The sequence below is a fragment of the Tiliqua scincoides genome, chromosome 2 (assembly GCF_035046505.1).
Source record: "Tiliqua scincoides isolate rTilSci1 chromosome 2, rTilSci1.hap2, whole genome shotgun sequence".
Taxonomy (NCBI): domain Eukaryota; kingdom Metazoa; phylum Chordata; class Lepidosauria; order Squamata; family Scincidae; genus Tiliqua; species Tiliqua scincoides.
In genome coordinates this window covers 93,152,237-93,179,611 of record NC_089822.1, presented here as the reverse complement: position 1 = coordinate 93,179,611, position 27,375 = coordinate 93,152,237, and the positions used below count along the sequence as shown (strand labels likewise).

Below are 27,375 nucleotides of genomic sequence, written 5' to 3'. Positions count from 1 at the left end.
GGTTATAAAATATCAGATTAATTAATTAATTAACATTAACAGTATTTATATACCGCTTTTCAACTGAACGTTCACAAAGCGGTTTACAGAGAAAAATCAAATAACTAAATGGCTCCCTGTCCCAAAAGGGCTCACAATCTAAAAAGATGCCAAGGAATACCAGCAGACAGCCACTAGAACAGACAGTGCTGGGGTGAGGTGGGCCAGTTACTCTCCCCCTGCTAAAAAAAGGAGCACCCACTTGAAAAAGTGCCTCTTACCCAATTAGCAGGGGTTAATTCCATAACCCCTTTGTTCCATAAGGGAGGTCACATTGTTCCATAAGGACAATGTTCCATAAGGAGGTCACATTCCCTTTGAACAAGCAGGTTTGCAGCTTGGGAGTACTCCTGGATGCCTAACTGTTGATCTTGGCCCAGATTGCTCATCCCAGCTTTGTGGGTCTGTCAGCAGTGCCCTTCCCAATGCTGATTTGCTCTGACTGTGGTTGTCCTATATTTATTAGATCTTGCCTGACTATTGTACTGCACGCTGCATGAGGTTGCCCTTGGAGACCATTCAGGAACTTCAACCATGTGCAGAATACTGCTGCTCAGTTGCTGACTGGTGCAAGGCACAATAACTTATCCAACCTGTGCTTTTTCCATCTGCACAGATTACCAGTATGTTTCTGGGTTCAATTCAAGGAAGGTGTTACATTAAGGTCCTAACTGGTATGGAACTGAATATCTGAAGGACCGTTTTCTGCTTAATGAAACTGCCTGGCCCCTGGGATCCTGGAAGTGGACTCTTTGATGTGCCCCACTGCCAATAGAAATGCATTTGGTGGTGACACTGACTGGTGCCCAACCTGTGGAATTTTCACCCTCAGATCAGCACCTATATTGCTTCAATTCCAACCCCACTCAAAACTTGTTTGTTTTGTTTGACCTTCACTTCTGTCTATTGTTGGTGTTTGTTTGCTGCTCTCATGATGATGTTCATAATTGTGATGCTGTTGGAATACTGGGTCTATGGCACCCTCTCAGTTCACAATGGGTGGCTGTGAGTCCAGCTGCAACATCATGAATTTGGTTAATTAACTGATTGAAATGTAAAGCGGTGTCAATGATAATTAACACCACTTATTAATTAATTATTTTATATTTTGGCTTTAGCACTTGGACAAAAGAATCACAGTAGATTATAGCAAACCTGCCTTCTCACCAGTGTAACTGAGATTGCTGCAGTATCCTGAAACCCTGCAAGCAGAGCTTATGGCGGGGTCAGGGGGTGTCTGGTTTTAGTGATGCAGGCCAGAATGACTCTTTCCTATAGCATTAAATCCCAGAAGGCCACAGTCTTTTTATTGACCAATCTGACGTTAAGCCCACAAGATCTTTAATCCACCAAGAAAGGTTCAAAGATCTAGGAGAAGAATGGGAAGAAAAAAATAGCCATTTCCTGGCAAACCTCCCATCCACTGTAATGTTCACTTCACATGCCCATAGCCCCTTTTGCCCACCACCATTTTATAATGGAAGGAAATGTCCACAGCCCTTCCATTCTTGGCAATTAATTATGGCCTGATGTGTTGTGTGCTTACCCTGTGAATGTGCCAAAGAGTGATGGGTTGAACAAGATGTAACTGAGTCCTATCTAGATCTCCCTTCTGGTGAATAGTTGTGCCTGTTCATGAATCATGCCTTGCCGTGATACCCAATTGCATGGGAGGCTGTGGGAGGGAGAGGATCCATTGCAGAAGGCTCACACCAGATCCTATCCCCTCCGGCAGCAACCTCCCTTCCCCCTTTCTCTCCTTGGACTTGTGCTGGAAAAATTGCTGGCACAGGTCTGAGGAGACCCATTACAGGTTGGGAGGTTTACATGAGGTAAGGGAATTTAAAATACCCTTGATCATTATTACCCTGCACATGCCCGATTTGTCTGATCTCGGAACTAAGCAGGGTCAGGCCTGGTTAGTACTTGGATGGGAGACCACCTGGGAATACCGGGTGCTGTAGGCTTATACCATAGTCTTTCGAGACTGAAGGTTGCCAACCATTCCCTGCTGAAGCTTCCCTCATGCCCCCCCCCCCATGCAGTGTTTGCCAGCCTGGCATCACTGACATGTGGGGGAAGGATAGCATTGGGCTGAAAGTCTTTTGATATTATCTAGGTGGAGATGATGTAGGAGGTCCTTAGGAGGTATGCCTATGTAGCATAATGCCTGCTGGGTCATGCTAAGGTCCCATCTAGTCCAGCTTCCTCTATCTTACAATGGCCCACCAGACACTTCTGGGAGCACACAAGAGGACAAGATAGCTGTATCTTGTTGCCACTCCCTTGCACTCCTGTTGTATCCCTTGTGGTGTATCCTGTTGCAGTTCCTTTGCATTGTATAATATTATTCCCAACTCTCCATAATTCCGTCGGGCGGAACTCAGTAGACAATACAAGCAAACCACCAAAGATATTGAGGGATAGTTTAGCTGTGATTAGTGCTTACGTTCAGCATGTATATCTAATACTTTAAGTTGAGAAACAGCGAAGAATAAATCCCTCCACCGAGAGAATCATGCACCACAAAATTCTGTTCCCCATGTAATGCGTATGGTCAAACGATGTGGTGATAATAATAATCCGTCTAGCTTCAAAAGTCGCTGTCTCTCATCCATGTGCAAATTAGTTTTAAGAAAAGTGATCATTTGCTAAAATGTCTCCTGCACATTACTGTGATAAATGTGGGGACCACAATCCAAAGTAGGGTGAAACTAGTTATGCTAGCGGCTAGGGTAACCACTAGCTCATTTAGGTTTGATTTCTCAAACAGCCCCCCCGCCCCCACCCCCCCGTCGGGCACTCTGGTGGCATGTAGGGAAAACTTTCTGAAACAGAGGGGAGTTTCAAAAACGGTTTGTAATATGATTGGAAATGGGCATTAAAATAAAAGCAACCATGCAAAGGATTGTGCAAACAAACGCTCCCAGAAAAGTCAGTAGTATGACCTGCCCTTTACCACTCCTGTCAGGTCACCACCGTGTTTCCAAGCACATGGCATTAAAGCTAGGCATTATTTTTTTTTCTTTAGTTCAAGATTCTTCGGTACTCTCCAGAAACATCTGCGAGGTTGTTCTTCCTCAAAAGTCTCCACCCACGGTTCTGCTGTTGCTTTTCTTGGGAACTGCTTATGTACCAAGGTCCTGGGGGAGAAGGAGCTTGCAAATCGGTGAATTTAATGAGAGGTTTTTAGAGTGAGGAGGTCAGTCATGAGGACCAGCTTCCCAGTGCTAGTTTGCCTGTTGTTATTAATCTTCCTCTGAAATGTGAAGGAGCAGAGGAATGCTGGGTGTGTTCTACAGCACCATCCCAGTTCACAAAGTGAGACTGTGAGTAGGGCAGCAACTTCATGAATTTGGTTAATTAACTAATTGAAAATGTTTTAATTAAAGAGGTGCCAATAAATGGTCAGCAGTTAAAAATACTTCAGCATTCATGATGCAGTTATTTTAAAAACTTCAAATGAAGTTTAAAAACTTCAAATGGCAAACACAATCTTAGAAGAGATGTTACTATTTCACAGTGAGGAGAAATATCTTATCAGATGACTCCTGCCGTGGCACATACAGGTACCATCTTAAAGCAAATATTCTTTTTGGAACTAGTGTGTTTGTTTCCCCTCAGGTGCAAATTTCTGCAATTTTAATTGACTAATTTATCAACTTGTCACACAATCCTATGTGTTGTTGGTTGGCAACCTTCAGTCTCGAAAGACTATGGTATAAGCCTATAGCACCTGGTATTCCCAGGCGGTCTCCCATCCAAGTACTAACCAGGCCTGACCCTGCTTAGCTTCCAAGATCAGACGAGATTAGGAATGTGCAGGGTAACAGTTGCTGCAACTGTGTACTTACCTGGTTACTGGTAACCAGTACTGGTTACTGGTTACCAGTACTGGTAACAAGTACTGGTGTACTTACCTGGTACTTACCTGTACTTATGTGTACTTACCTGGGAGTAAGCTTCAGTGACATACAGTGCAATCCTATGCATCTCTATTCAGAAGTAAGTCCCATTGTGTTCAATGGGAATTACTCCCAAGAAAGTGTGTATAGGATTGCAGCCATAGGGACATTTACTTGGGGGACGGACGGACATGAATAGTATTGTGGCATACACCTCTTACAACTAAGGTTTATTTAATTGGATGACAGACCTAATAATGAGGCCGAGTGTTGCCCTACATGAATTGAGTGTGCACTCTCCAAAGTACCCCAGCATCTTCTGCAAAGTTCAGAGGTTCCTTGGCAGACAAGTTGATGTCAAAAATGATTCCTGTAGATTGAAAACCACTGTGTTACATAATTATGAATATCAGTAATGCTTTCAAAATGCTATAGTCCGCAGCATGTAAACTATCAATACTATTAAGTATCAACTTCCTGACATTTGAAATATTGAAATAATATATTATTGGGTTTCATACAGAAGTATCAAACTTCTGGCCAGTAGAGAAAACCAGAAAACCAGTGTTTCCAGTGGCACCCCAAGCAAGTGTGAATTACTCTTGTGCTGATCGGACGAAACAAGAGACATGAGATGTGATGAGTGCAGCATCTGCTGCAGACAGGTATTGTTCTCCTGGTATATCATTTTGCCCTGGATACATGTGTAAAAACATCTTTCCTTCCCCGCCACCCTAGCATGTTGCAAAGTCTTTGTATAAGCTACCTTCAGCTTCTTATGCCTGGGTATGAATTATCCATCTACAAGCAAAGGGAAGCAGAAACATGCTGAACTGAAATAAAAGATGAAAGGAGAATACAGAAACCATCAGCAGAACTGGCATAAACATGATAATTCATGATTATTCCTTTTTGGTTCTGAGGGTTTGGCACTGCTTTGCCACTGTCTACTTTTGTGTTTTGTTTTTTTTTCTTTTTCCACCCTGTTCTTGCAGTGTATGTTTACTACCAAATACCAGGCATGTTTAAAATGAGAGCTGTATTTTCTTGCAAGGATTTGGAGGGCTGGTCTAGATAATCACCATCATAGGCTGTCTGACATTTTATGAAGAGGCCAATGCTTTTGAAAAATGAATGCACAGCAAATTCTGATTATGGGATTTTGGAAAGGCAGTAAAGGTAATAGAAATCTGGGCGTAAATGCAGCTGCCTAGGTCACTGTTTTTCCGACAGCATGGGAAGCTTTGGTTCCTCAACAGATTAGGGGTTCCTGAGGCCAAGATCAGTAATCTTGGAACAGCTTCCATTAAAAACCACCACTACTATTTGCCTATAATGTAAAGATGCAGAGGGTTTTTGTGTAGGCTGTGATCTTCATTTTAGTACATTCCTGAGTCAAAAATGAGCCCCAACAAGCCTGGTCAGTGTCCTGTGTGAGCTGAATGTGAAATTAAGGACATGCTCCCATAGGGCACATCTATACACAGGATTCATTGGCACATGTCCATGTACACAGGCTCCTTGACAAGAAGTCAGAGTGGACTGAGCGGGAGAACCATTAACACTGTCCTGAGCAACTCAGAGGAATGGTAGGGTAACATATAGTTAATAATAATAAATATACTGCACATACACGTATAGGCAAGCCCCCATATCTACGGATCCAGTATGCAGTTTCAGATATCCTTGGATCGGGGGCTCCTGCGCATCCCCCCATGTGCCCATTAACATTATTTAAATGCTTACTGGAGTGAAAATGTACTTGCTTTACAGGACTATAAGCATACAAGCATATAGTTACATGAAAGCTGCCTATCTGCAGCCTGAATACTTATAGAAACTAGACTGAGGTTAACAGGAAGCAGTTGACTTCTGTTATGAATGCCAGAATATAGTCTGGGATGAAGTGATCCACAAATATTGACTGGCCTTTTCCAGCTATTATTTGTGGTTACCCCTATTGCCTCCTCTTCCTATTCTAATATGCTTAGAGGACTCAGCGGGACTGGGGTCATTATCTTAACCAGTACTGAAAGTGCAGATGCTCGGAGGCAGCAATAATCCCTCTTGCTGCTTTTAGGTGCTTTCAAATAACATTGAAAAGTTGCTTATTTAGCATGGTGCTTTGAAAACACTAAAAACAGTGTCAAAAGATTGCTGCTTTTGAATATCTGCACACACTGTCACAAAGTGAGAGGCTACCCAACCCTCCATTGAATCCTCTGGGCTTAACATCTTGAAAAATCTCATGAGATTCGGTGCTGCCATTTTGGAGCTTGTGAGATTTCATAAAATTCAAGATGTTGGAACCTGGCTCAGCCAGGAAGAAGAGACTGTGGGGGCTTTGTGTCCCAGGTAAGTTTGGGAACCATTGGCCCAGACCTATCTCCCCCCCCCCGCCACGCCGCTCAGCCATGCTGAGAATGAGTGCACGGTAGCCAGTGGGGGGACAGATTATAGCTCCTTACCCCTCCATAAGTCACCTGCTCTGTAATGGGTCTTCTTGGACCGGTGCCAGCTCTGAAGCTGGTGCAAGTCCAAGGAGACAAAGGGGGCAGGGAGGCTTGCAAAAGTGGGGGTAGAACTTGACATGCGCCATTGCCGCAGGATCCACACTCTCCTGCAGCCTCTCCACACCCTGACCCCCTTCCCTGCCCAGTTTTCCCCCTCCCTGCCTACCTCCTGCCCCTGCCTTTCCATCTCCATTGGGTGTGGCATTGGCCAGTGCAGCATTGCCAACTTCTGCAGCTGCACTTGGAAAATGGCTGCTGACGGAGTGCCGTGTGCTATGCTGGTAGTCATTTTACGACACTAGAACTCTGTTCCCCTGTTGCAAATTCCTCTGTGTGACAGCCCAGTCCACAATAGAATTGGACTGCCCAATGCCATCTCCATCATGTTATCTCCCTTTCTCCAAATTAGGGAAAGCATTTTTCATATTGTACTGGTATTGGGCAAGAGACAGCCAGGAAGAGATGAATGGTCATCAGTAGTAACTTGGCCACCATTTTTGTGGAACTGGATTAAGATGGCTTTGGAGGCAGAGATTTCATATGGAGTTATTCTGAATATGTAACTAAGGGCACAGTCCTAAATTGTGCTGGAACGGGCAGGCCGACTGGGTGCTGAATCCAGGGCAAGGTAGGTGCAGGCTGGAGCATAACTTGGAGTAAGGGTATTTTATTCCCCTTACCCCATGTCGTGTACCAGCCAGCCATATGGGGCTATTTGGATCTGCATCTGCAATTTTGTGGGCCCCTCTCCAGCCCCCTGTGGGCCCCTCTCCAGCCCCCTGTGCTGGCCTGCCTTCCTCCCCGGCGCACATCTGGCATTGCTAGGCCAGCGCACTGACGTGTCTTTGCCTAGTCTGCTGTGACTGTGCTTTAGAGCACATTTGTGACACTCGGGAGCTGTCACAAGAGACTTATGCCAGCTCGGGGGGAGGGGAGTAAGATTGTACTGTAATTATTCCTTCCATATTTTCTAGGGAATGTGCCAGTACAAAGCAGTTCCCAAAAATATACACTTCATCTCCAGTAGCCAGAATGCATTAAATACTCCTGTTTTTGTAGTTATCTGTATTTTTGAGTGATCCGAAGGCCCTGCTGAGAACAGTCTAAGAATGTTAAGGATGCACATTTGCAAATATAGCACTTGGCTTCGTATCTTTCTTGCTGTCTCTGCCTCAAGTTTGGATGAGGAGGGCCCTGCTGATGGCAGAGCAAATAATTCTTTGTCTTTGGAAAACTGCAAATCCTCCTCTAATAAAATAAGGGCCAGAAGGGTTGGTGCAACTGACTGTGAGAGAGCAAGTGCTTTTTAGCAGAATGAAAAAGACCTCTGTGCTTTGGGAGTCATTGCCTTGTACGGTTTCTTCCTACACTGTTATTTTTCACTATATTTATGTATTTATTCTTGAACTCTCCTCCATTTGGAGTGTATACGATGTTCGCTGTTTGAATGGATGATGGAAGATCTATGGTGAGAGTTAAAATGGTGATGGAAGTCTTTGGGGAGATGAAACTAAAATATGGGGTTATGTGGGGCAGAGTAGGATTGTGATGTTTTGTTCATGGGAATTATTAGAACTAGATAACGCTGTACCATTTTCATAGGTTTTGATTTCCTTTGAAAGTGTTGTTCATGAAAAATTACTTTCCATTCTTACGCACAATCATGCATGTACTTGTTATTCAGAGCCATTTTTCTCCCAGTCTGCTACTTGTCCAAGGAGGAACTGGACCAGAACTCTTCTGCATTCCAAGGTACCCTGGGCTTCTTCTCCACCTAACAAGCCAACCAATGAGGAATAAGTGTCATGGTTCAGTACCCAAGCCCAAACACCCGGTCATGAGTGCTGGGACTCCACAGATGGGCTAAACCAGGGATGTCAAACTCACTTCACACAGAGGGCCAAGGTTAGCTTTCATAGTGCCTGCTGAGGGCCAGAAGTAACATCATTAAGCAGATGATGTCCAGAATTTAGCACTTTGTCCTCGCTTTGAAACTCATTAGCTGCAAATGACAGAAAATGTGCAAATGTTCCTGTTTTCAAGATGTAAGCGAGTCCAATTACCAACCTGGGAGAACTCAGTTATAATGGGGGCTGACTAAATTGCTCCTGTGGGCTGCATTTGGCCCACAGGCCTTATGTTTGACACCCCTGGGATAGACCATCTCACAGGACCCTCTGGAGAAATAACCAGGGAGCAACCACTCTGTAAAAGATTTTCATTCTTAAAGAGGAGGAAGAACTCCAAGGGACTATGACGCCTCCATTTGCTACTTATCAAGATGTTCCTAACCCATATCATGAGAAACTGATGGTGCCTCCCAGAAACTCTCTCAGGATCCTGGCTTCACTATCGTACTAATTTCAGTGGCAACAGAAAATATTGTGGCCCTGTGGCCCCCACTAATACAGGATGTGCTGATGGCTAATCTCTTACATCGTCTTTTTTTTAGAGCTGACAATTTAGGAGCTGACAATTTAGGACAAAAAGGAGCTGACAATTTAGAGGAGATGTAGTGACTAAATGTAGCTGCAGTGTAGAGCTGGTGATTGTGATGGAAAAGTTAACATTGGGTTGATCAGGTAAAATCAGAGCAAGGAAAGCCTCTGCTTGTAGCCATGTTGCTAGGCCTGAGCTACAAGGCCCAGCTGCAACCAAGCTGCAGCTCATTAGCACATACCAGGTCTGGGAGAACTGTGGAGGCGGCCGCTACACAAGGCTCTCAGATAAGGTACCAAGCTGCTAAACTGGCTCAAGGCCACTTGATTAACAACAAGGTGCAGCTGTGAATTTTTCAGGTTGTGGGGGGGAGTCCACCATGAGAGAGAAGGCTTGTGGCACGTCCACACCTAGAATGTTCGGCTGGATCCGAGTTCTAATTGGTGGATGGGTGAGGAGACCTATAAAGGCGGAAGGAAGTAACTTTCCTTTGTCTTAGTTCATCTCTGGCCAAGGGGGGGCCTGAGCTTTTGACCGTTCTGCCAAGATGGACCCGCCTTGACTGCAGCAAGGATGGGTTAGACTGGAACTCTGAAAGTGTAAGACTTTGGTGAGTGATAGAGTTAGGAGTTAGCTCTTTATTGTTTTAATATTGCTGAGTGTTGTACTGAAATGCTCTAATCTAAATTCTGAAATCTATGACTGATACAGTGTCTGTCTGTATAACTATTTCTTTAATTTTCTATTCAATAAATCCTATCTATTACAGCCAACTGGATTATCGGACTGATGGAACAAAGGGACTTGGTTGTGGGAGCTAATCCAGAGGTAATTGGTATGTGAACTGGAAACCCCAGTAACTGAGACCTGCTCCTGGGTTCAAGCCAAGTCAGGGAGGCTCAGGCTGGAGCACAGCTCAAAGGGGTTTGCTAAATAGATCTGACTATCAGGTTTGGTAGCTCTTTTGGTTAAAGAGTAATTGGCTACTGAAACAGGACAAGCCTGAGGTGTTACGTGGCTGGGTGGGTTTATGGCCAGTTAATTCTCTCTAGGGGCAATAAGTGGATTACACGACACTCTCTGATGCTGGGGACAAGAACAAGGAACGATCATCAGGTTTATGTCCTGCTTGTGAGTGTCACAGAGATACAGTATTTGGTTGACCACTGTTCAGCTAAGTCCTTGCACTGAATGAGCAACATAATGTGTATGTTCTTATGTAACAGTGATCACTCCTAAATGATGACAACTCATCCATTTAAGGGTTTTAGTATCTAGAGCTCAGAAACGGGTTGACCTGGGTCAAATCTGTCTCCTCTAAAGTAGTGCTATCTCCACTCTGTTAAAAATGTTGTGAATGAGCTGGAATCTATTAAAATGGTTTTTTTTCTAGCAGATTACTTTATAGTAGGAGTCTCCAAACGTTTTGGCCAGAGGGCCGCATCAGATATCTGGTGTTGAGGGCCGGAAAAACAATTTAAATATAAAATTTAAATAATTAGAGATGGAACTTAGATGAGTGAATAAATAAATAAATAAATAAATAAATAAATAAATAAATAAATAAATAAATGAGTGGGCTCCAGACATAATCAGAGCACAGTTCTGGTCATGTTCAGTTGAGTGGGCCAGAGGCTTTCAGGGGACAAGAGGTTGGCCATGGGTCAGAAAGAGGCTTGCTGTGGGCCGCATCTGGCCCCCGGGCCAGGGTTTGGAGACCCCTGCTTTATAGGATGGAGGCTGTGGTCTTGGCCTTGGCCCTCCAGCCCTCAGCTTCTTCTCAAAATGGCCCTCAAGAAAAAATAGCTGCTGATCAGACTAGGAGTATGAAGCTTTTTAAACAAGTAAGTACATGGTTCTCTTTGGGATATAGCACATGGGTTTTCCCTTTGGAATATAGCATGCAAAGTGCTGCAGGAGGCAAATGATGGCAAAGTATGCATAATGGTAATCACGGGAGCTCTATATTAAAAGCTGCTTGCATTTGAAAACACTCTGCACAACACTCTCTGCTTTAGTCAAGGTTAAAACAAAAAAAGCTACAAGACAAATTAACACGTTGGTTAAATAAAAGTTTATTACACACTGCCTAAATAAATCAATGCAATACACTGAGCGGTCTAAACCAAACCGGAGACATACCCCAACCATAAACTCTAGTTTAGTGAAGCTGTTAATAAATCTTGCGGGCATTTCTGGTTTCTAAGGCAAATTTTTCATAAATTATAACCATTATTTAAAATAAAAAGTCAGGCGAGGGACAAAAGCATATGAAAGCTAAAATGGCAAAACATCGGAACAGAACTTCAGCCATTGGTATTAGAACCACATTTCATCTTTCGCCATTAATCACCTGGCACCGCCAATACTTTTTCAGACGTGAAATGTAAAACATGAAAGGAAAGGTCGAACCATCACTGCCACAAGCTACAGACATTGATTAGCACATTTAATGCTCGAGGGCTCATTGTATATAAGATTAATAGTCCTCCTAAGCTGATACATCAAGCAGAGGAAATACCTGAAGGGTATAAAAGTGGCATGTTCCTTAAGGACACTCAGGGCTCTTGGAAATGCCACCCATCTGGAACTACTTGGGGCTGACCACCCCCATTGCCTACATTGGTTGAGTATGGGAACATGGTGGGATCCAAAGGCATGGGCGCATCAGCTCCATAGGGGAAGCTGTCAGGGAAGCCTTGAGTTGCCAGTGGAGTCACTGTTCCTTGGGGTACACCTGAGAGTCCTTTACTCTGGGAAGCAGGATTTTGCAGATGGCTGTTGGCATTTGGGAAGGCACCGCCCAGGGTGCCATCTAGGGGGACTACATTGTTCCCAGTGCCTGGGTTGGCTCCGCCTTGAACTTCTGGCTGTTCAGTTATTCCAAGTTGATCATCTTCAACCGTGAAATCACCTGGCTGGCCTAAGGTCTTCGGTGGCATGTTTCCAAATCCAGAGCCCATGGGAAAGAGATTGGGGCCCATTGCTTGATAGGGGGATGCCCCAAGTCCACCACCCTGAAAAACATGATGGCACGTTAGTTAGTTAGGTTTTGTGCTGCTAGGTTTTATGCTGCCAGGCAAAGTAGGTATTTTATCACAGTTGGAATCCCTACTGAAACAACTGCACTGGTGACTCTGTTTGCAGCACAGCAATGTTGGCAGGGCAGCTGGTCTCCAAAGATGGCATTACATGTTGACTGTGATGTGTAACAGTCAATGTAACTGAAATGACAACAGCATGTTCAGTTCCCAACCTTCTCTGTAGTTTTTAGGCAACATACCTATGTCACAATGGGTATTTCTGTACCACTGCCACATTATGCATAAAACACATGTACATAAGGGCATGTACATATTTTTTTCTAGATAATATGGAAAATAAGCTGGAGAATTAACACATGGCTGCCATTTTCTGTGCCAGGCTCCTCTGTGCCATCTTCTGTGCCACCGCGGCGGCGTCATGCCAGCCTCCCCACCCCCTTCCCACAGCAAGCTGGCCTCCCCCCTCCCTGGAATGCCCCTGTCCCTGCCCCGTTTGCCGTTCCGCAGCCTGGCAGTCGCAGGCACCGCCGAGCTGCGGAACAAGGGTGCCCGCCAGGCGGTGGCTCAACGCCGGCTGGAGCTGAGCCACTTCCAGCAGGAGCCTGGCGGTAAGCCCCACAAACGTGCCTTACGGAACTTTTGCGACTGTGGTTCGTGCCGCGGAGGCGCAGTGCAGACCATAGGATTGGGCCCGAAGACAGTTAGATTCAAAATCTTTAACAGTGGTGCTTAAAAGTAATTAAAACAGTAACAGTACAGAATTGCTCCACAACTTCACCCTCATTTATTTGAATATAATTTTGGTCTTACTGTAGTCTCTATGCATAGGACTGTGTTGTTAGGGTTGAAAAGCATCTACCCAGTGATGCACACTACTTTATACTGGGTTCAGAGGATTTGCTTTGAAAAGGGCTAGATTAACTGCAAACTGCTGCAAACCTACAAGGTCATCTAGTCAAGCCCCAAATAAAAAAACTCTCTTTGTTATTGTGTAAAAGGAGAAAATCTGGAAGATCCTGTGTCTTTATTTTTGCAAAATATTTCTTTCTATATGAGTAGTAAGTTGTTTTTAGTCATTTTGTATTGGTAAATCTGCGTTGAGATAATTTCAGTGAGTAGGTGAATTTTGGATATACGTTTACATTCCAGTCTTATAACTTTGGTTGCCAAACATTCAGGATTGACCTGGAGTTTCCAGATTGGCATCAAAGTAATATTTATATGCTGCTTTTCAACAAAAAGAAATTGTTATGAAGTAGTTGTCCTGTTGCATTGGAAGAAAGTATCTCCCAGAATAGCTTCAGTCGGTGCCGACAACTCTCCTCATAACCAGTATTATAGTAGTTTGTGTCAATGTATAGTGTAAGATGCCATGTGTACTATACCCCTGCAAAAAATTGAATGCTGTAGATTTCTGAGCTTGCTGAAAAATCTCTCCTAGACTTTCTTAACATAAGATTTCCTGAACTACAAGCCCTTGGGTTCCATGTCTAGCTGCAATGATGTCAGCTGGTTTATGTTCATAGCACATAGAGAAATTGTTTAATCCTTCATAGGGTTAGTGCATATTGCAAGTTACAACCCACCTGCATTTCTTCGGAGCTTACTATTCCTAATCTGCCAGGAGCACCCTAAGGAACATGTAAGCAAACCACATATCAGCAGTGAATCATTCTAGACCAATTCATTTATAGTGGTGAAAAAACCCATCACTTTATAGTTTCCTCCACCACAAGTTGCATTGCATACTGTAAAATATTTCAATTATATCATGAAAAAGTCCATGCTACTAAGTGTGCACTTTCCACACAGACATAAGGGCAATGCAGTTCCTAGGTAAGTAAACAAACATTCCCTTACTTTGAGGAGGCCTCCGTGAGTGCCCCACAAATGCAAGATGCAGCACACGCCCCACTGGCACGGCTATGCCATGCTGGAAAGTGGGCTAGGATTTTGGCCTAAGTTACATTCCTTGGAAAATGTGTTCCACTTTCCTGTACTGAACAGGTTTATACCTGATCTATTAATAGATCAAGATAGATAGAATAGTAATCTATTTCTGCATTTATTTCCTTTTATTTGTTTATGTAGAAACCATATAGAGAAATGTCACTTCCTGAGTTCTGTCTCTTTGTCACATCTTAGTGTGACTGACAATACTTGGGACCATGCAGATGAATGGGAGCAGATATTTAGGCAGGGGTTGAGTTAGTTTGTAGCGGTGCTTGTTGAGATTTTAGTAATAATAAAAAGTAAATAAGTTGTAATTTGGAAAACATGGTGGATGGGAATGAGCAGGTAGTAGGGAGAGAGACCTGCAAGGGTGGTGTTGTCTTCACTAGAAAGGCAACTCTGAGTATACTCTCTGACTTTCTCCTTTGCCATTCATTCCTATGGGGAGAAGTATACAAACTGCATATTTGTTGTAGTTGTACAAATATTTATACAAATATACTGATTTCTGAATACAAAGTACTGTACATGAATTCACAAATCTTTGTATGATAGTAGTAGTGGAAAAATGTGTTCCTTTGTCCTGGGCGAGGTAACCCATCTTCCATGGAGTGGGTGAAGTACAATCCCCTGTAATTTTGTATGTGGAACATCCCAGGGATCACTGAAATGAAAGGGCTTTTTCACCCATCATCATAACAATGAGATGTGAATAAATGTAAGATACTTACCGGTACTCCTTGGTTTGCCATATAAGGCATAAAATACAAATTGGGGTAAATCTAAACAAAAGAAAGAATCAACAATATTTTTTTTAATTAAGCAACAATAACTGTTTTAATAGAAATCACCAATAAATGAAAGCATTTAGAATGGAAAAGCAGCAGCCTGTTTAGACCAGGCCAAAAGCACACTTGGGTTAGCATCAGTAGCATAGCTAGTAGGGGGGCAAAGCACTAAGTTTTGCAGGGCGCCTCAACACACCGTGCAAGCTTTCCCTGCAACTCGCTGTCATTCCTGGTGTCAAGAGGAAAGCTTTGCTATTGGTTAGCATCCTGTCATCAGCAACAGCAGTTATGTCAAGATGTTCTAAATGTCATCTACAGTACACTATGATAAATTCCTGCTTCTGGGAAGCTTGAGGATTGTAGCTATGCTAGGAAAGATAAAAACGGCCATATTTTAACAAGAAATTCTGAGCACCAGATCATGATTCTTCAAAGAAAACCATGACAGTTAAGGTTATTTATATGGCAATGTAAATATGCTCTCAACATATAATTCTATGCATATTTTCTCCCACTGTGTTCAAAGAGGGTTACTCACAAGATAGTATATTTCAGTGGTTTTCAAACTGGTGGGTCGCTACCCACCTGTTCGTGTAAAGGTTCCCCCGTCCCTTTAAGGGGTGGGGGAAGGGGAGAGGCAGGGAAGTGATCCCCAGGATCACACCTGTATGAGTCATATTTTATGAAGACAGGGTTACAGCAGGCTGCAGGAGGTGTGGGGAGCCCTGTGCAGCCCTCTGCAGCATTCCCCAAGGCTTGGAATGTTCTGTAATAGCAGGTGCAAAGCACCTCCTGCAAAATGGAAGTGCTTTGCGCCCGCTTTCTCCAAACGTTCCCAAGACTCGGGGAGAGCTGCGGAGGGCTGTGCAGGGCTCTCCGCACCTCCTGCAGCCCTGCTTTCATAAAGAAAGTCACAAGCACCCACCTTGCCGACCCCCTTAGTGATGCGATCCTGGGGATAGCATTGCTGCCCTAGCCCCCACTTGCAAGAACTTACTGAGGGAGTAAAGTTCCCTCAAAGTTTGAGAACCACTGGTATATTTAGTTCTGCAGCCAAAGGCTGAAATCCTATCCACACTGACCTGGGAGTATGTTTCATTGACTCCAGTGAGGCTGACTACTGAATAGACATGCATGGGATTGTGCTATGTCCATGTAACTGATTGTGACCTTTTATCAGTATAACAAAATTTATGGTTCTTGGAAGATGCTTGCCCTGACCATCTCTGGTTACATTTTTCCATTATAGTTCCTAGACCTGGGCAGGAGGTCTGGTCTAGAGGGTAGAGCCTCCATCTGCCTGAAGATAAGATCCACAAGGTCGCCAGTTCGAGGCCACCGGCACCGTGCAACCTTGAAGCAGCTTACAAGCTGAAGCCGAGCAATTCCATCTGCTCTGAGCGTGGGAGGATGGAGGGCAGAATGTGAAGCCAGATCGGAATGAAACACCTTGAATGTAGTGGTTCTTGAAAGAAAGAACCTTCTTTCAAATTGTAAAAATCCCTATTTAATAAGGGATTTAAATAAAAGCCTGCCTATGTAAACCGCCTTGAATAAAGTCTTAAATAAAGACCAAGAAAGGCGGTATATAAATACCTGTTGTTGTTGTTGTTGTTGTTGTTATTATAGCAATCTAGCTATTCTGGTAGATATTTATCTATTGCCAGGATGAATATAGGTTTTTGGTGGATCTGTGGATACAACGACCCTTGAAATTACCCACTCCCAAGCAGTTGAGTCTCGGCATTGGCAGGCCTTGGTGTAAAGGACAATGAATCTTCCAGTAATCTGTTCCTCATACTTTTGACCCCAAGGGAGACAGAGGAAATAGGCTACATGGGATTGAGTTGTCAACTTTTTTTTTTATTGGTCTCACTCCTTGACTCCTAGTTAAGATTAACAGCTTGCAGAACACAGAAATCTCAGGTCAAGCTGGGCATGATATGCAAGATGTCTGAACAGCCTCCTGTTGTAATCTTTTAAAGCTGAAAAGTGGTGGTGGGTAGCTTCTAATCTGTGCACAGGAAAGGTGGAAGGAGGTGCTGGTCAACATTTTCCCCTCATGCAGTCTGTCCAAATCAACTCTGATTTCATGTCTGTCCAAATTAACTCTCTCAACTCTGTAACCTTGCTTGAAGTAGCTCCAAGCTGTTTTTCTCCTGTTGCAACATAGATATGACACCTGCATACCCTTTCCCCACCCCAGAGGTAGTAAATCATCTTAGAGAACAATTCTGAATGGAAAAATGGCAAGAAGGGAAAAAGTTACGCAGCCATATTTTGTTGGTCTTTTGATCCAAGTCACAGACTCTGGCTCTGCTTTTGAGGAACAAAGAAAGTTGGGAGACAGAACACATTTTCTACACTTGCGGGCCAATTGTTTAGCTCTCAGTCAAACAGATGAAACCTGTTTTCCTGGTGTGGTGATAAGCTCTATGAAGAACTCTTCTTGTTAGATTAGGATGTGTCAGGCGAATATTAAATGCCCAGGAGCAGGGTCAGTTGAAATGTTGACAAGCAAAGCCTTCTTGGACAAATGTTTAGCTTCTCCGACTAGTGAAGCTGCACATATTAAGAGAGATCAGTTATGGGAGTCAGTGTGTGGGCAAGATGAGCCTGTTTTGAGAGTAAACTTACAGATCGCTGCTGTGGTTGTTGCACCGGGTCTTGTTGGGTTCCTTGTAAACCTGGGAAGATCTTTGCAAAGAGAAAAAACAGAATGACATTAAGTGAAATGCCTCTACATACAAGTACTACAATCTGAACACAAAAGAAAAATATCAACTGATTTTTCATATCAAAATAGTGTTTTCTGAGTGTTCAAATCACTTCGCATACATGATCTCAGTAATCTTTAAAAACAACCCTGTACAGTGAGCGTGTTTTATAATCTCCATATCGCAGGTGAAGGATGACTGAGCAAGTGGCTTGTCTATAACCATTTGATTCATGGTTGAGGTGAGATTTGAACTAGGTCTTCCCGGCTCATAGTTTAAACACAAATGCACCATTACTTATTTTTATCTGCATTTATGAAACGAAACCCTGTAAAGTAGTTTGTGCATAAGATTCGAATTTTATTTACCTGAGGAAATAAAAATGCATACTTACTTTACCTAATGTTCCTGTGTTTTCTTGTGCACCTAACTGTATAATAAGATGAAAAAAATTAAAGGCATAAAATTAGGACACAAAGAGTAACTAGAGAGAGCTATGCTCTAATCCTAACATACATTTAAGGCTGGATCCTTTAAAACAGTGTTTAGTTGTCCAGGTTTTTAATTCTAAAAAAGAAAGATTTCCCTGTATCTTACAAAACTCAATAAGTTGAGTAGGAAATCCATTAACTTACCTGGGTGATTAATGTTTCAATCGGAGTTTATTTTGTACTACATTCCTTAGTCTATGAAAATAAATTGCTGCCCAATTGCTCCCTTTACTGAAGGCCCAATCCTATCCAATTTTCTAGTGCCAGTGCTGCTGTGCCAATGGAGTATGCACTGCTTCCTCTCTTGGGGAAGTAGTCACAGAAGCCTCCTCAAGGTGTGGAAACATTTGTTCCCTTACTTCGGGGCTGCATCGGTGCTGCAAAGTTGGATAGGATTGGGCCCTGAAGCATGTATCATCATCCATCCTTGAATCACCTCCCTGAACCAGTTCTTGTATATGCAAAAGAATGATGTACATAGAGCTGGGGTAGACTTCAGTGGAATCTGTATGGTGGTATTTCACCCTGTGAACTTTCAAGCATATTTGTGCATAGACTGTCTTGGTGCTGACCGTTGGGAGCAGGAACTAAATCCTGGCACCCTTTCCACTTGCAATAGACAGTCTTTTCTAACATGAGCCTTCTAACATCTGAACAATCAGAGAGAAAAACAGTTTAGACTGTGCGTTGGGACCCATCAGTGGGTTGCAACCTGACTGTTGGTGGGTCATGAAACTAACCAGCTGATAGCTGACAAGGAAATGTATTGAACCCTATGGAAAGTGAAACTGAGCCACACATGTGCATTAATTCATGAGCAAATGACTATGCCTTGGCTCTTATCAAAGACCAGGCAAAAGGAAATGCAATTCCACCAGAATGGTCCTGAGCCAATGAACATCGGCCCCTGAAAACACTCCATAAGGAAGTCCCTCCCCCTCCAGCTGAGAAGGAAAATATATTGAACCCTATGGAAAGTGAAACTGAGCCACACATGCATGTTTACTCACAAGTAGGCAAATGTGCCTTGGCTCCTATCAAAGGCCAGGTAAAGGGGAATGCCAAGTAACAGGAATGGTCCTGATCTGATGAACGTGGAGCTCAACAAATGCTCCAGAAGGTGGTCCCCACCATAGTAAAAAGGATAAAGAGGTTTGAGCAGCTGGTAAAGTAAAACTTGTTGTTTTCTTTTTTAGTGCTTTGAAGCTTGGTGGGTCCTGATATTTCTTGTTGGCATCCTTCAGTCTCGGAAGACTATAGTATTGCGCTCTGAATAGTGTTCTGGAACAGTGTCCTCTCCAGTGCGCAAAGCCTGGATAAAGTAGGTATGGAGGATAGGCTGTTACCCATGCAGCAAATCCCCCCTCTCCACGTCGCTGAAATGGTCCAATGGAAAGGCAGAAGCCAATACGGTTGGTTCCAGTGACGTCACAGGAGTTGCCAGAATGTGACTGTGTTCAGCCATGAACTGCCTCAGGGACTCCGGCTCCGGATTTTGCCTCGAGGTTGACTCCTGAAGCCTCTTCCATAACTGGATGTAGCCACAAGGCAGTGGAGGTTTGGGATCAGAGTTTTCCTTCTCTCAGATGAGCTGCCTTCCCAGGCTGACGAGTCCCATCTACCCGGTGGCTGTTCAGTCGCCTCTTACGACTGAGGGCCTATTCTTATCCCCAGCCCTCAGGGGATATACCCTCAGGGTCCTGACATAGTGTCATTTTAAAAAGAGGGTCCCAGTGCTAAAAAGTTTGGGAACCACTGTTTTAAACTGACCATAGGTTTTTTTGGTTCACTGATCCAAGAGGCCAGATTCTTATTATGTGCATTCAGCATGGCCAGTCCAGAAGCTTCATACAGGCTGCCAATCTCTAGAACCAATGTTGCACACTTCTATTCCTTTCTGTGAATGAAGAAGGCCCTGTTTCTCAGCTGAGTACCAGAATCTCCGAGAGCTCCAAATAATAAGTGAATTTTGGGTTTATTCATCAACTGTATACAAAACTGACCTGTTGTTTTTGCTTGTCTGACAGTGGCTGTTGTTGAATAGTTGGTTGATTGCCTTCTGGTAGCGGAAACGGGAAAGGCTGCTGGAACGGTGGTTGGCCATCATGCTGCTGGAGTTGGACTTGCTTTGTAGGAACAAGATTTATGAATTGGTAGGGATTTTGGTCTTGCATTCCAGGCTGTTGAGGTATAAAGGGAGGTTGCTGAGATGGCAGTGGAGGAGGGTGCACTGGCAGTGTGTATTCGTACTGTGAAACATTGGAAGGATAAACAAACAGGAGAAATGAAGGCATCATTAATCCGGTACATCCAAGATGGGAGCACACCTTCTGTTATAACCAAGCATATTAGAAAAATATAATCGTTCTAATAGTACAAAAGAAATTCATTGGTTCTGCCAGTAAACCTACAAAATAGCATTCTAAGAGCCCAGTCCTGCAGTGGTGGTCATGGAGGCCTTCTGGTAAGGGAGGTAAGGAACCCTTAGGTAATGGAAGGTAAGGGAACATTTGTTCCCTTACCTTGGGGCTTCATTGCTGCTGCACCAGCACTGGGAAGTTGGATAGGATTGGGCCCTAAGGTTATTAACTGTGGTTCTCAAGATTACAGTATTAATGTCTTAATGAAGTCGGTTTACGTGAAATGACAGTATTTACATTGAATAAATCATGTGTCATACTACATAGTTTTTGCCTATAGTGCATGCCATATTACTGCAGTTCCCAAACTCCAACAAGGGAGTTGAGACCACAGTAAGTCTTGGTGACAGTGGGGAAGGGGAGGCCCCAACAGTGCTGCCACGATTGTGGCGCCGTAGGAACCGAGGGGCTTTTCCACTTACCTGGGAGGGGTTGCACTGATCTCAGAGATGGTCCGGAAGGCCCGCAGCCCCCTCTGCGGGCCCCCCGATCCTAGAAATAGCTCCGTTTAGTGATTGGAGCTCACTTCCGGAAAACACAGAATGGCCCAGTTTTTATTTTCTATGGTGGGTTGCAAACCACTGCCATAATACACTGATAAGTTTCAACAGCGCCATATAACTTTTATTGTGGAAAAGGCACAATCCTGAAAAAATTAGTACAGTATTCATTAGGGCCCATTGAAATTAAGAGACTTTAAGTTCCTAAACTTTAAAACCCTTTGAGATACTTTTCTAACGTTCAGCTATGACTAAATGTTTTCAGAAGGTGCCTTTTTGTCTCTTTTTGTGATTGCTGGCTCACAGCCCAATCCTATCCACACTTTCCTGGGAGTAAGCCCCATTGACTCTAATGGGACTTACTTCTGAGTAGACATGCATAGGACTGGGCTGTCACCCAGGTACTTTTCTGGAATATGGCTCCAAAAGTAATCCACAGGAGATCACTTACTAAAACAGGCCTAGCTATGGAGGAAAGTCGCATGCAGCTGTCTTACACCCCCTTACACTCCATTAGTTGTCTACTAGGCAATATTGTCAACATATGTTGACCATTAGCTCTCCAGGGTTTCAGAGAGGGATTCTTCTCTGCCCTATCTGGAAATGCTGAAGACTAAACATGGAAACTTCTGCATACCAAGCAAGTATTTTATTACTGAGATACTGTCCAGTTGTTGGTTGTGTTTTTTTTCATTGGCAAAAATATTTCTGTGAGCTAGGAATATGTGAAATAGTCATTGATAGTCATTGATTAGGAATGCAAAAAATAAATAATTTGAATGATTAGAAATGTTCTATTGTAGGACGTTTCAAACCCTGGCTCAGGGGCTGGATCTGGGATTTGGAGTGACCCTTCCGCCCTGTGACTGGTGCTTATCATTCCATCGTGTCACCACATGACTTCTACTGAGATCAGGGGACAGGGATGCTCTGGGCGGTCACGTCTGCCTGGATGTCCTGTTGCACAGATGCAACTTCCCAGAGTGTCCCTGTCTTCCAATTTCAGTCGCAGACATGTGGCAACCCAGAAGAACAGTAAGCTCCCGTTCAAGCAGGCAACTCAGCACTAGCGAGTTTGTGGACCACTTTCTAGTGCATTGTGGAGTGTTTTTGAAATACAGAAACTTTGACAAATATTAAAAAATGTTTGGTTTTTGCCTCAGCAGCTGTCATTTCCCAAAATTCTCTATTCATTATTAAATGACTTTCTGATGTCACATCATGATCTGAAGATAGCTGTTCATAAAAAATTGAGCCACAGTTCCATGGTCTGTTTTGAAATGTTGGCTCCTGTATGTTAAATAATGTTTTGCTTATTTTCTTTTTTTATGTGTGGTTGAAGGGGTAGGGCTGAGTTCATATTCCTCTCTTTGGAGCTACACAAATGACTTTGGTGAAGACTTCTTAGTGTTTCAGTAGGGGTTTGTTTGGGTGTTTCCAGCTGACATAGATTGTAGTTACCACCATTTATATTTTCTGGAAGTTGCCTTTATAAAACCAAAGATACTGGCTATACGTACTCTGAATTTTACATTTTGATGTGAATAATGTGAGAGTTAGGGTGCAATCCTAACCCCTTATGTCAGTGCTTTCCAGCACTGACATAAGGGCAATGCAGCTCCGAGGTAAGGGAACAAACATTCCCTGACCTTGAGGAGGCCTCCGTGAGTGACACCCAACTGCAGGATGCAGCACATGTCCCATTGGCACCGCTATGCCAGTGCTGGAAAGCACTGACATAAGGGGTTAGGATTGCGCCCTCTGTGAGTGTGTTTAGACAACCAAAAATCAGTTGAAAAATTGCTACTGTTGTTGGGAATATCCAGACTACATGCTACCCAAGCAGACTTGATATTTGCTTAACTTATTCTTACTCTGCACAGTATCCTGGTCTATACCAGAAAGAGCACCTAATCCCATCTGCTTTCCAGCACCAATGCGCCTGTGCAAATGGGGTGATGTGGGGGCTGTTGCAGCGGCATCCTCATGGGAAGGGAACATTTGTTCACTTACCTCAGCTGCATTGTGGCTGCATTGGCACTGGAAAATTGGTCAGGATTGAGCCCCGAGTGGCTTACCCGTTGAGTTTCATGTTCTCGGGGTCTTCGTGACATCCAGTAAAACGATGATTGTGGTGGGAGGAAATTGTGCATCCACACTGAATGAAATGGATTAGCCACACTGTAAGGCTGAGCATAGAAAGACATGTTAAAAAATAGATTCTTCATAATGACATTGGCCTTCATATTTAAAAGTCTCAAAATCTCAAGATAGAATTCAAATTCAGATAATTAGTGGCTAATATTAATTCACAACTAATGCATTTTAAATAGATTTTCTGATATGTTCTGTAATGCTTAAATAAATTCTTCTTTTTTGCTTAATGATACATCCAAAATTTAGTCAGAGAGAAAGAGAGAGAAAAAGAGAAGAAAGGAAAAAAATTATTTTTATGAGTTTTCGTCAACAAAGAATCCTAGGTAGCTTGCAAATGACTCCATCTTTTATTTTACCTTATAAATACTAGAAGATTATTGGTTTTTACTAATTTCTATGACATAATAAAATTTGATTTAAAAATGATTTTTTTACGCAGAATAAGAAAATGCAATACTGTCAACTGTTTAACATTCTGATTTATGTTCATTTAAAAAACTAGGTAACTGGAGTAATTCGTGATTGCCTGAGATAATACATTTGGCATATTTGATCCACTAAGTTGTCTCATCGTCTGAAAAGCAAAACAGCAAAGCAAAATCCAGTGTTAATTCCAACCATTTCTTCTTTACGATTCTCACCTCCTTCCATTTCTCTGAGATTTGTTTCTTATGTATAGGAGTGCTTGCAAGTGATGTTATTATTTTGAGCATGTGTTGAATGGGCAGCCCAATCCTAACTTGTGCTGGCACCGCCAGGCTGCATGGCTTGTGCTGTATACAACGTAGGTTAGGAGGTGCTGGAGGTCTCCTCAGGGTAAGAGGATATCTTTAACTGGTACAAATCCAGGAAGCCCTGTTTGGGTTGCCTGGCCTGGTATATGGTGAAGGCCGCTGCTGATTCTGCCCTCCACCTGGGCTCGAACCACTCCTCGTTCCAACCTCTTCCACCCAGAAATGCCACCCCTCTGCCACCTTCCCCCGTCACTGGGCTGCCTGGCACCATCTTACTGGTGCTGACTGGTGCAGCTTCTGGATGCAGTGCCAGCAGGCCAACGCAGGCCATTTATGGCATGTTTTTGACATTCCGAGCCAGCGCAGGGACAGCTGCGTCAGTTCAAGCAGGGGATCGGATTGTGCAGTAAAATGCAAAATGTGAATTTAATAAAAATCGCCTTATTTCACATTTAAATTCATGTTCAAGGGCTTCTAATGCCCCAAATATGCAAAGGTACTATGAAGAAACATATGAAACGTTACATATGAAATGGTTTTTACCACTTACCAACAAAATCAAACTCTTCTAGTTATGTTTAAGAGGCACAGAACTTAACTCCACAGTCTTAGTCTGAATCTAAAGCTATTTGCAATGCAAGTAACAATGCCCCTGTGCTAAACGCTTCCCTCCCTTAGATGAACGAGCCCCCACATATTCAACAACAGAGATAGCGTGCCTATGCTACAAGAACATAAGAAGAAACTCATTGGGTCAAATCAAAGGCAAATCTAGTCCAGCATCCTGTTCTAACAGAGGCCAGACAGAAATATCTAGTGCAAAGCAGGACATATCAAGCAGGACATGATGGCAATAACACACATACATCTTGCTGATTTCCCCTGGCAATACGTAGTCAGTAGCTTACTCTCTCTGTGCCTGAAGGCCTTATTTGTCTTAACCCCTTTAAAAAATCTTATGGCAGCATATTCCACACACTAATTATATAGTAGATGAATAAGTTCTTTCTTTTGTCAGTACTCTATAGAGTCTGCTGCCAATTCATTCTCGCTCTTTATGGCAGTGACCCAGAAGCATGTGACAGTAGCCCTGCTTTTGCACTGCTGTAGAGAGCCATCAAGGACCTTGCATTGTTGGAACAGGAGTTTCAGGACTCCTGTTCCAGCAGTGCAAGGTCCAGATAAGATTGGTCCTTAGTAGGAGAATGTTGGACCAATTTTAAGAGGCACCAATCAGCAACAGCTGTTGCAAACGTGCCGTAAAGCACATTTGCAACACCTCTGGAGAAGGCAGTGCAAGTCCTGCAGCATCCCACTGGTGCTGAATCTGAAGCTGTGGCCGCTGGTGCCATGCTAAGCGGTGCAGGGGGAAGGTGGAATGGAGGTGGGGAGGGGGGTGTAACAGGGCAGAGCAGGGCGGAATGGGAGTGGATCAGGCTTGGGAGGGAGTCAGGGTCAGCAGAGTACGCCTGCCAAATCCCCTTCCCAGGCCTGAGGGCTCCACAAGGGGCTTCTTGGACTTGTGCCAGCGATTTCACTGGTGCAGATTGGAGTAGCAGACCGGAGCTCAACATGGGGGTAAGGGAACAAATGTTCCCTTGCCCCAAGGAGAGCTCTAGCCTGCTCAGTTCCAGCACTAGATACAGCATGGGCTGTGCAGACCCTCTGTGCCAGAACCGGATAGGATTGGGCTGCCCATTAATGATTCTTTAAAACTAGAAAGCACAGTTATGAAAAACCTAATGTAAGATATTAACATTGCCTCCTCACCTGAAAGCAAGTCCCAGTGAATTAGTGGGACTTAATTCCAAATAAACATGCACAAGGTTGTGCTGTAAGAAACAGCATCTCCTTGTCATTATGATCACCTTTAAACATTTTAGAGATATTGTAAAACTTGTAAAAACTATACCTGAAGGTTTAAACTACCCATTCCAGGAATTCCAGGGAACTGAGGTATCTGTGAACAAAGAAAGTATCTATTGGAGTTTCTTCTTTTTCAGCATTCGGAAGACATTAATAGCTTCTTTTTGATAAAGGGTTGGGATGGTAATAAAGCAAGTTTTCCCACAAATTACTAATCCTAGCAAATGAAATTAATGTTTTATCAAGGTTTATATATATATAATGATCATTGATTCACCCTTCCGTGCAACTCCATATTTTGAGTCAAAACGTAGTTGATCCCAATCCAAAGTTAGTTATGACCAACCTCTGATTAAAGTAATGGGTTAGGAATTGACTGAACAATTTGTGCCATTGGTCTGAATGGGAAACAACTAATTAGAACTTGATTGGGACAATAACTTTCAAAGTAACCATTTAAATGCTCATAAGAGCATAAGAACAGCCCTGCTGGATCAGGCCATAGGCCCATCTAGTCTAGCTTCCTGTATCTCACAGTGGCCCACCAAGTGCCCCAGGGAACACACCAGGTAACAAGAGAGCTGCATCCTGGTGCCCTCCCTTTCATCTGACATAGCCCATTTCTAAATTCAGGAGGTTGCACATACACATCATGTCTTGTAACCCATAAATGATTTTTCCTCCAGAAATTTGTCCAATCCCCTTTGAAAGGCATCTAGACCAGATGCCATCACCACATCCTGGGACAAGGAGTTCCACAGACCAACCACATGCTGAGTAAAGAAATATTTTCTTTTGTCTGTCCTAACTCTCCCAACACTCAATTTTAGTGGATGTTACCTATAGTTCTCTATACTATAGTATAGTATACTATAGTACATATAGTATAGTCATAGTTCTCTTACTACACAAGTCTATTCATGTCTACTCAGAAATAAATCCCACTGGGTTCAATTGTGCTTACTCCCAGGAAAGTGTGTATAGGATTGCAGCCTTAGCTTATTGCTACTTTCTTGCTGCATCCTTAAAAAAAATTGGGAATGTGATAAAGGAATAGAAATTACAAGTTATTTCACAGTCTGTGAAAACCTTGAAATTTCATCTAATTCATACTGAAATCTATAGTCAAAGACCATAATTAGCTATACTTGGACTTATTTCAAAATCACAGTTCTTCAATGAATTTTAGACGATAGTTTCAATCACTAGTTTACAAAGACATCATGGTTCATGTTAACTATGATTTTCATCAGTGCTCATGTAATGGAAAACAATGGCTAATGTGGGGAAAGGGAAGGAAGGCTGACAGTAATCAAGAAGGGGGAGGAGGTTCCACACACAAAACAGGAAGTGTGACAGCCCAATCCTGTCCACACTTTCCTGAGAGTAAGCCCCATTGACACTAATGGGACTTACTTCTGAGTAAACATGCATGGATTGGGCTGTGAGACATGCTAGGAGTGCTGTCAGTATGTTCTACATTTCTCAGTTTATTTAAAGGGACCATGCAAGTAAGGAGCAAAATGAGTAGATAGGGAAGTGGATTGGAGCTGTTCCATCTGTGGTGGGCTGGAGGGAGGTGTTGGCAGAATTGGGGTGAAAGACACCTTGAGTTTTTTCGCCTCTGCCTACGACCTGCTACTTGCTGTGAACTGCATTGCTTATTTCATGGATGAACTGGTTGTGGCCATATAACATCAGATCTTCTCTAGCTTGGTAAGTTGTTAACAATTTGAGTTAAGCTTTATTGATTACCGGCACAGCAGAACATATTCCTAATAGACAGGAGACAAGAATCCATCGTTTCAT

General features: G+C 43.2%; 1 protein-coding gene and 1 pseudogene across 1 annotated transcript; both read right to left on the bottom strand.

The window, feature by feature from the left end:
- Positions 1-3,763: 3,763 nt before the first annotated feature.
- LOC136642444 (5S ribosomal RNA) lies at positions 3,764-3,883 on the bottom strand (annotated as a pseudogene).
- Positions 3,884-11,454: 7,571 nt separating this feature from the next.
- AMBN (ameloblastin) lies at positions 11,455-27,375 on the bottom strand. The gene is made up of 10 exons (XM_066617883.1): positions 27,322-27,375; positions 25,613-25,660; positions 23,493-23,540; positions 22,888-23,007; positions 19,893-20,138; positions 17,793-17,828; positions 17,319-17,378; positions 14,631-14,675; positions 13,527-13,571; positions 11,455-11,913 (listed from the first exon to the last, which is right to left on the bottom strand). Exons 1-10 carry the CDS (start codon positions 27,373-27,375, stop codon positions 11,455-11,457), a joined length of 1,161 nt encoding a protein of 386 aa, XP_066473980.1.

Coding starts and splice junctions, on each gene's coding strand:
- AMBN (XM_066617883.1), bottom strand. CDS start 27,375: ATGAAACGATGGATTCTTGTCTCCTGTCTATTAGGAATATGTTCTGCT. Junction 17,829..19,892: donor CAGACAAGCAAAAACAACAG/GTCAGTTTTGTA, acceptor CTTATTATACAG/TTAGGTGCACAAGAAAACAC. Junction 11,914..13,526: donor TAAGCTCCGAAGAAATGCAG/GTGGGTTGTAAC, acceptor CATGTTTTTCAG/GGTGGTGGACTTGGGGCATC.